Source organism: Folsomia candida, unplaced genomic scaffold (genome assembly GCF_002217175.1).
Source record: "Folsomia candida strain VU population unplaced genomic scaffold, ASM221717v1 Fcan01_Sc017, whole genome shotgun sequence".
Lineage (NCBI taxonomy): Eukaryota > Metazoa > Arthropoda > Collembola > Entomobryomorpha > Isotomidae > Folsomia > Folsomia candida.
In genome coordinates, this window is record NW_019091209.1 from 645150 (window position 1) to 654151 (window position 9002).

General features: G+C 39.7%; 2 protein-coding genes and 1 long non-coding RNA gene across 3 annotated transcripts; 2 read left to right on the forward strand and 1 right to left on the reverse strand.

The window, feature by feature from the left end:
- Positions 1–153: 153 nt before the first annotated feature.
- On the forward strand, positions 154–1882 carry LOC110856895 (zinc finger protein 25-like). Its single transcript, XM_035857529.1, has 2 exons — positions 154–490; positions 567–1882. Exon 2 carries the CDS (start codon positions 612–614, stop codon positions 1665–1667), a length of 1056 nt encoding a protein of 351 aa, XP_035713422.1. The 5' UTR covers positions 154–490; positions 567–611; the 3' UTR covers positions 1668–1882.
- A 1091-nt stretch (positions 1883–2973) lies between these two features.
- LOC110856780 lies at positions 2974–5905 on the forward strand. Its single transcript, XM_022105327.2, has 4 exons — positions 2974–3180; positions 3410–4505; positions 4931–5137; positions 5247–5905. Exons 1-4 carry the CDS (start codon positions 3148–3150, stop codon positions 5510–5512), a joined length of 1602 nt encoding a protein of 533 aa, XP_021961019.1. The 5' UTR covers positions 2974–3147; the 3' UTR covers positions 5513–5905.
- A 43-nt stretch (positions 5906–5948) lies between these two features.
- Positions 5949–8267, reverse strand: LOC118437923. The gene is made up of 3 exons (XR_004836481.1): positions 6576–8267; positions 6157–6274; positions 5949–6089 (listed from the first exon to the last, which is right to left on the reverse strand). It is a non-coding gene; the product is annotated as an uncharacterized LOC118437923 (long non-coding RNA).
- Positions 8268–9002: the final 735 nt, after the last annotated feature.

The following is a 9002-nucleotide window of genomic DNA, read 5'->3' on the forward strand; positions in this document are numbered from 1 at the left end:
AACCAAATTTCAGAGATTAAGTGGAGGTGGATGCACGCATATCTCTTCTGGACAAAAGGATCAATTTGCATATCACTGAGCATCATTACCACCACCGTATCACGTTTGGCAAGATAGTCTTGCTCAATTCACCACACACAAATTATTTTTGCATTGCATATTTAATCATCACCGTCCTGATTTTTTCAGGATTTTGTAGCTTATTCTTTGCACCATTCCGCACTTTGTTCCCTTTTGGGTAGGGCTAACTGTACGAGACTCACTTACCTGTTGGTGGGATACGCAGATAAGCGAAGCCATCTCTCTCTCAGAGACCAAAACGCTCCCCGAGCTCACTTCTTTTAGAAATTTAATAACTTTTAAACATTTCCACCCAGTTTTCATTAAAAAAAGACCAGAAGCGTAAAGAAGGCTGAACGTCGCTTGAAAATCAAACTGACTGCATCCCGAACACAAATTTAATGAGTCGTTTAATTTCAACGAGTCCTTGGTAAGATTGCATGCTTAATTTGCATGTAAAATCTATTAGTCAACTACACATGCTGACTTAATAATATTCTGTGCAGAGAAAGGGATCGATTGTTGCTGACCGGGGAACTTCACGAGGCAGGATGAATAAGGGGGAGGTCAGCCATGATAACCAAGCGGAGTCGCCGTCAGCCACCAGCAGGTCATCGAAGGCCAAGAAATTACGGCAAGTTGGCGGAAAGCATGGTGGTCACGTGGTGGAGAAAGTCTTCCCATGCAAAATATGCCTGCATCCCTTCCCCAACAGAACCAGCGCTGCCCTCCACGCTCACACCCACCTCAACTCCGCCGAGCTGGAAAAGACCTCAGTTTTCCATGACAAATGTCCCCACTGCGGAAAAGCGTTCTTCACTCGTCGCGACTTTACCGACCACGTGGCTGCGCACGAAGGTCGCAAGAACCACGTCTGCCCCGTGTGCAAAAAGAAGTTCACCCAGAAACCACATGTGATCGCGCATCTCTTCATCCACCTGAGCGGGGAGGAGCGCGCGGAGGTGCGGCAGGGCTGGCGACACGGCTGCTACTTCTGCACCAAACGGTTCAAAACTCCGTCCCATCTCCATCGTCATCTTGCAACCCACACGAAGGAAAAAGTGAGCTGGGGGTGTCACGTGTGTCGAAAACGTTTCTCCTCCAAACAAATCCTTTCCAGCCATCTCTTCTCCCACCTCAGTGAAGAAGAGAAAGTCGCCCTCGTGAAGCAAGGGACGAGTCGAGAGTGCCTTTTTTGCCGCAAGATATTCGCTGATAACCGCACTTATCAGATTCACCTGGTCTCCCACACTACGGAGAAGCCTTTCCGTTGCGACCAGTGTGGGGCGCTGTTCCCTCGTAGTAAAAGCTTAAACTTGCACAAGCTCAGTCACACTTCGAACCCAAAACCGTTCAAATGCGACGATTGTGACAAAGCGTTCGCTGCTAAACAAAGTCTGAGCATCCACAAGGAGACCGTTCACCGGAAAGTGAAGGACATCGCGTGTCTCCAGTGCGCCAAGAAGTTCGGGAGAAAGGGTCACATGGTGCGACATCTGAGGAGTATTCATTCCCAAATCCGTCACCCCAGCCCCCACTGCGGGGAGACGTTCACGCAGAAAGGCAAAGTTGGGATGCACTTGAGGAAGCTTCATCCCCCAGAATAGAATCCTCCGTCTGCCAATTCACCCCTCGTCAAAGGACGACATGTTCCCATGCTTTAGAGTTTTATATGTTCCTGATTTCACCAATTGTGAAGGGATAATTATTCCCGATAAAAATAGCGTAGTTGAATAATTAAGTTGTAAACATGACCCGATTTTCGTTACCGTTTTGACCATAACGATTTTTATGGAGTAAAGTCATTCCGTTTTTTGTTAAACTCTGCTCGCGTCTCGCTCTCATTTTTCCATGCGCCGACACAAATGCAGAACTTGAACAGTGACGATGACATATTTCATCGTGACGAGAACAAAGGTCAAGTTGTACATCACATGCGCATACGTCGTTCATATTGCAGGTTTCCGGACACGTTGCATAATATATTTTCCATAAGGTTCATATAGCAAGATTTGTATAAAAGTCACATGGACTCCAGATTTTGACCAAGATTTCAAGTTTAAGAAGCTTTGATGGGAACTCATCAATACTTAGCATTAAAAAAAACTCAGCATTACGTATGTACATATGTAATCAACTCACCGACAACAAATTTGTCTTCCAGAATTTTGAAATAAATTTCCGGAGTGAAAGAATGATTGTATAAAAACGTGTCGATTTTAGTGGAGTCATTGAGTCCTTCATACGTTGATATGGAACATGCTCTTTAATTTACAAACCCTTCCCTTACATGAAAAGAAACTCCTCAACGTTATGTGCATATGCATACGTATGTCCATATCTAAATATGTAAATTTATCCTTATCATCGTTACACGAATCGGATAGGAATCGTAGGCAGGGAAACCTCCACCTCAATAAATATGTTCATACTGAGGTTGAGTGGGATTTTGGTCCGGACCAAAAGTCCTGTTTTGATGTGAATCGAGCGTGCACGCGCTCTTCCCTACTTTTGCACTGATTCATGTGAAATTTTAAACTTTGTCCTAGAGATGCGAAATTTGGCATGCACATGCACCAACATATGCTACATCATAATATAACATCAATCCCCGTTCCGTTCGCTATAAATTTTTCAGGAAAAATCAAAAACCAAATGTCACCCCTATTCAATTTGGTTTTTGATTTTTCTTGAAAAATTTATAGCGAACGGAACGGGAATTGATGTTATATTATGATGTAGCATATCTTGGTGCATGTGCATGCCAAATTTCGCATCTCTAGGACAAAGTTTAAAATTTCACATGAATCAGTGCAAAAGTAGGGGAGAGCGCGTGCACGCTCGATTCACATCAAAACAGGACTTTTGGTCCGGACCAGAATTCCACTCAACATCAATGCACACAAAACTCACAAACTCACGAACTTGCTCGACTGACTGACTATTTCCTTTCCACAGCTGAAAAGTGCACAAGCCTCGTGGAAAAAATTAAATATTGTTCTACAAATAAAGTACAAAATTGGCCCGAGGTTTTTTAAAATTTGTAATAAAGTTGGGAACTAAATTATTGTGAAAACTTTGGAAAAAATGGCAGCCGCAGAAGCACTATCGAATGCACTGGTAAGTCAAACTTCGTAAAATTTACAAGCCATACACAATTTCAAATGAAGGTTACAAAAGTTTCCGTCAGTTCACCAAAAATTTTATTTCATACATTTCGTAAAAGTCCATAACTCAAATTTCCCCACAAACATATATAAAATTTCCTACAAATTTACAAAGTTTACAAACGTTTCCTCATCATTACATACAACTTTCTTAATATATTTCCTATTTTAAATTTCCACAGATCGTTGAAGCCATTCTAAAACGGGTCCCCGATCCCGCCGACATTGTCCATTTCCGGCTCGTGTCCACCCTCTGGAACGAGGTCATCCTCTCCTTCCATTCCCCCCCACGGGTCACCGTCCACCTCAACCGGGCCGTCCCCTGGCGCGATGCGGTCGCGCAGGGCCCCTTCATCACCCCCCGTAAATTGGCCTCCTTTCCCCCAAAACTCCTAAAATCCATCGCCCTCACCGCGCACCCCGACGACGACGCCATCCTCCCCCAAGCGGTCAATCTCCTCGCCCAAATCGGCCCCCACATTCACCACCTTTCCGTCCTGGGGGGCGCCTCCGTGGGGAAATTTGTGCACAATATATTTGCACAATGCGAATTCGAAAAACTCAAAAATTTGCGTGTCATCCTCGACGAGAAGAAGGTGCATACATACAAAAGGCGAGACCGCCCCTACGTCACGTGGCCGGAAGTGGGCAACCCGGAAATTAGCGAAAAACCGAAACTCCTAAAAATTCAGTACATCGTAGAATCCAAATTTCTCCTGGGTTCCGACGTTTCGGAGGAACAGCAGACATTTTTGCGGTTTTTGCTAGCAGTCACCCCAAATTTGGAAAGTTTACGAGTAAAGGATGATTATTTGTCGGGAATCCCGGCAGATTTTGGAAACTTGTCGGAGTTCCGGTTTAATTGGAATATTGGGAAGAATAAGAGTCCGGATATGGTCACGTTGCAAAATTTGAACGTTTTTCTGGAAACGGTGAAAGTTTCCTTGGAGCGGTTGCAGTTAACGGTGGGATTTACGGGGTTTCGGAGATTGTACGATTTTTCTCAGTTTAGTGATCAATTTCGCTTTCCGAGGGACGGGATTCGCAACTTGAAATGGTTTGAGAACGGGGTCATGCGGATTTTCAAGTGTGGAGTGAGGGACTTGGAGAAAATGGGGAAATTAAAGCATTTGGACTTGTGTGAGATACCGAATGAGGTTTACCAAAGGGCGAACGTTTATGTGGGGAATATTTTAAGGAGGGATAACGCTTGTTGGGGAGGAATTACGAATTTGAAGCTGTGTGGGATCGAGGATCTGGAGTTGTTGGAGAGGATTGGTGAGTAAATAAGGGGGATTTTTGGTGTGATAATTTTTATTGGTTAAGGATCGTTCATAAATTACTCTGAGGGATCTAATAATCTCAATTTTTTCATTACTTTGTTATGAAAAAAAGTATCCAGCATTTTAACCTTGATAATTTTAAAGTTTTTTAACCGGAAAACATTAATCTTCTTCTGCGTATCAAAATTGATGCGTGATTTTGTATTAAGAATCCTTCAAAATTTTTTTTAGAATGACTGGGAAAAAATTGTAATTTCATAAAAGTCGTAATTTACATGTCGAATTTTCATTAAAAAAAACATCCGATTTTTAAAAGTTTGCCAATTATCCAGTACTTTTTCTACAGAATACCTTATGAACTGCCCCCTTCCCATAAAAATTAATGCGTGTCTAATATTTTTTGTTTTTTGAATGGCACAGGTCCAATGTTCCCGTCTTTGAGGCGACTAAATATCAACGTTCGGCTCTGGATTTTCAAACAAGGCGAATTGAACGTCTTTCTGAGAATGATTTTCGAACGGTTGGCTCCAATCAAGGCGTTGACCCATATTTCCGTGGGGGCCCCCTTTCCCACCAGATTTTCCAGATTTATCGACTTTTTGGAATATTTGGCGACATCTTTTCCAGGTGAATTAAAATTTCTCTTGTACAATTTGTAAAATCCGTTAACTTTGTAACTTACAAAGTTACTCATTCCTGCGTGAATTTCCTCATTGATTTATTTCTTTATTAACAGATGTGACCGAGGTGCGTATCGAGCACTGCATGTGCGACGGGGGGACTGGGGACCGCACGTACCAGCGATTTTATGACCCCGCCGAAGTCGACGCCATACAAATGGACCGATTCCGCAACCTTGTCCCTACTCTTTTAGGGTGTCGAGAATTAACCGAATTCACCGGAATGGATATTGCCCACCTTCAAACGGGCCTCGTTTTTCGGAGAGGTTCCCCATTCCAGAGTGAATTACCATGGAAGCAAAATAAGGGCGGGAAAATTTAACCCGTTTTTTAAAACCACGGTTTTTAGTAATTTATGTGATAAATTTTATACCTTGTTGCATGCAACTGGCATGGATTTCACTCTTAAAAATATTATGAGTACATATTTTTAACGAATTATTTTCGCAAAATTTCTTAATCTTATCAACGTCAAGTTTTTCTAAAACGTTTATCTATTATGTCAAACATTATTCATTAAGTTAGTTAAATATCATGATTTCTTTCAATTAGTCTTAAAATTATGCGTGTTATAAATACGCGTTAAAAAATTATTATGAAAATCTCAAGAAGAAGTGGTCACACTTATTTATGTTCGCGAATATACATATGTAATATGAAAATCATGTTAAAATTTTTCATTGTGGTAATAAATAAATTTAAATTATTAGTAAAACGTTTATTCATATTTACCAAAGCATGCATTTATGAAATCTGCACCAGTAAAACAGTAAAAACCGCACTAATTACTTATCACCTAGTTTCTCACATGCCACTAATTTAATTGTGATACACACCTCCCAGAAAATGTACAGGTGTCCCACCAGCTTCAAAAACATGACTTCAACAGTTTCCGGGATCTGAATTTATCGCAAAACTGGATATTAAAAAAATAACTAACGAAAATTGTTTTACCGAAGTACGTACCACAACTCCCGAGATTTCCATGCGTTTAAATCCTCTACGAACAAAATGACATCTTGAATACTGTCAGAAAAGTCGTTTTCTCTGATCTCAGTGCACTGGAAATGGACGGTTTTGACGCCTAAAATGAAACAATCAGGTCAAACTTCGCACATCTCGCAAATATTTTCGCAAGCTTGTAAGAAATTTCGCAAAACTTTTGCTGGGTGGAATTTTTTTCGCAAATTTATCCTTTCTATTAAATTATTTACAGGTAGTAAATAATCCATAAATAGAAGTAAAAATAAAATCGGATAAAATCGGAACTGTTTATACGCCATACGGGTTTACAAAATCATCCTCAGGCATTGTCCTGAATACGTTTAAATAATTATACATAATTATTTATAGTTAAGTTTTAACCACGATTTTTAAATACTTACCTTTCCAAACCACTACATTCCTTGAGGACGCTGACCACCCCGGCGGCCACGTGCTCATGCCGCACGACCAGCTTGACCTCGTCCAGATCCCACAGTTTGAACGGTTCAATCGCCTCGTTGCCACACTGCCCGAATTTCAAGTTTCTTCACGGAGGGGAGTAATTGCACGAGATATTCCGCAAAGTTCCCTTCAACCCGGCATTTATCGGTCGTCTTCATCGCAAAAGATTGAACTCCGCCGTGTCGCCGCTACAATTTTAGACTGCTTGGCATGTGGTCCACCCCGAGGCAGTCGTTGTTGATCGCTTTTTGATATTTTGGACCTTGTCTGATATTTTGGACGCTTATGGGCATTTTGGATGTCCAAAATTATTTGCATAGTTTTGCCCGCTTTTGGACAGTGTCCAGTCAAGAATTAGTTTTGTACATGCAAAACGAAACACTACAGTCAAGTCAACTTTGTAAACCATGCACATTTCCAGGTATGCATGCAGATGCAGTTGGTACATAAATGTGCAACTCAATGTACACAAATAAATGCATGCATACGTGTACAATTAATAATAATTTGAAGTACGTGTGCTCCCATTATACCCACACTTTTCACGTGATTACACTTACTACAAACCCCTGGAGATAAGATGTTATCTTAAATTATGACATGATTATTAACAGTGTCGCATTCCTCCTCCCTCCACCACGTTAGACAATTTTTGACAATATTATTATTTGTTCTGCATTTTCGTCAGGATTGACCTTATTGTAGATACACACTGTTAAAAATCTGGTAGTGTCATTGATTTGGTAATAACTTTTTACCGGATTGGTAGTAATTTGTTTGCTTCTGAGTGGTAAATTTTTCATTACCATCATATATAACATTACTAAAAGGTAATGCCGGTTATTGTTATTACCGTGCCGGTAGTACTCCGGTCAGTAATGATTTAATACCAGTTTTTTTAAGAGTGAGTGGTTAGATAATTCTGTTTGTCAAGCTTTACAAGAACTTGTGTTGTTTGGAAGAAGAGAAAAAAACGAGTGGTTCAGGGTTCGGAAAAACCCAGGGTTTTAATCAAAAAGTAACGACCCAGGGGTTTTAATGGGTTTTAACGGGTTTTTTGGGTTTTAATGGGTTTTATGGGTTTTATTGGGTTTTATTAGGTTTTACATAAGCAATACATTGAACAACAATTTTCACTACTATTGCAATCCAATTTCAGTTAATATGCAAATCCTCCTTGTCCATGTTAGAATTTTTATCCGTTTCGAAATGGTCCTATTTAACTGATCATAATCTAATACTTTATGTGACCATAATTAATTACATATATTACCTTTTTCTCGAATGCTTCCTCTCATCATAATGAAATCCAAGTTGTTTAAACTTTTAAAAATTTAATATTTCAATGCGATCTTAACGTGTATTATCAATTCTGGAAAAAATCGAGTACTTATGGAACAATGAAACTTATGGAACAACGAAAGTACGTATGTATTATGATCAGGAATATAATAAGTGATTTTTACAGACACACTTCTTTTGCTCATAAAGTACTTCGTTGTCCATAAGTACTCGATTTTTCCAGAGGTGTAATTAAGATCGCCTTGAAACATTTTAAAAAACTTTATAAATTAAAAAAATACTATACAAAAGGCGTTAGGACATGGTTTTGACGAATTCATGCCTTAATTGCGGGATGGATTTTAGTCGTAGAGATTTCTAACTTTTTTTATCTGAAAGCCCATGTCTCAAACTATAGGTAAGCATATCTGACTTCCGATTTTGTGTACTCTGCGAAATGAGGCAAGGTCAAATTTGGACAGGTGTCCTTTTTTAGTTTTCCAAACCAGTGTTCTTATAAAATGGCGTTGAACAAAATATTTTTTTCTGAGGTCCTGGTGCAAAAATAGTTTTTGCGACTATTTTTAAGGGACTTAGCATGCTTTTCACTATATAAAACCACTTTTGCCTCATGCTTATCTTTTAAGTCCGTTTTACAGTCTAATTTCATACTTGTCCTAATGAAATGCGCTCTTTAACGCAACTCTTCCACTTTTAAGGCCCCCACATTTTACGACTTTGATGCTAAAAATCCCTAACGTGGTTTTTATCCAAGGTACATATAGTATATTGCACTGTAAGTACTTTTGACAAAATTTTGATAAGTGGTTACACCCCACGGACTGAGTTTTCATCAGACCTTATAAACTTTTTGGAAAAGTTCCCGTCGTTTTCGATGTCGAACTTCAGAAATAATTTAACGAACCAAAACGCAATAATTTTATTATTTTGTCACTTGTACCTTGTAGATAAAATAGTTCTGCAGCAGGGGACACCAAAAGATTATTAAAATTTATCTTCGAAAAAATTTGACCATTAATTTTCCAAATAAGTTCACGAGTTTTTTAGGATTCTGCGACAGCTGA

What these genes read in the sequence shown, in the direction of transcription:
- LOC110856895 (XM_035857529.1), top strand. Translation starts at nt 612, where the DNA reads ATGAATAAGGGGGAGGTCAGCCATGATAACCAAGCGGAGTCGCCGTCA.
- LOC110856780 (XM_022105327.2), top strand. Translation starts at nt 3,148, where the DNA reads ATGGCAGCCGCAGAAGCACTATCGAATGCACTG. An exon ending in GGAGTTGTTGGAGAGGATTG is followed by an intron (nt 4,506 to 4,930) that starts GTGAGTAAATAA and finishes TGAATGGCACAG; the next exon opens with GTCCAATGTTCCCGTCTTTG. An exon ending in TTTGGCGACATCTTTTCCAG is followed by an intron (nt 5,138 to 5,246) that starts GTGAATTAAAAT and finishes CTTTATTAACAG; the next exon opens with ATGTGACCGAGGTGCGTATC.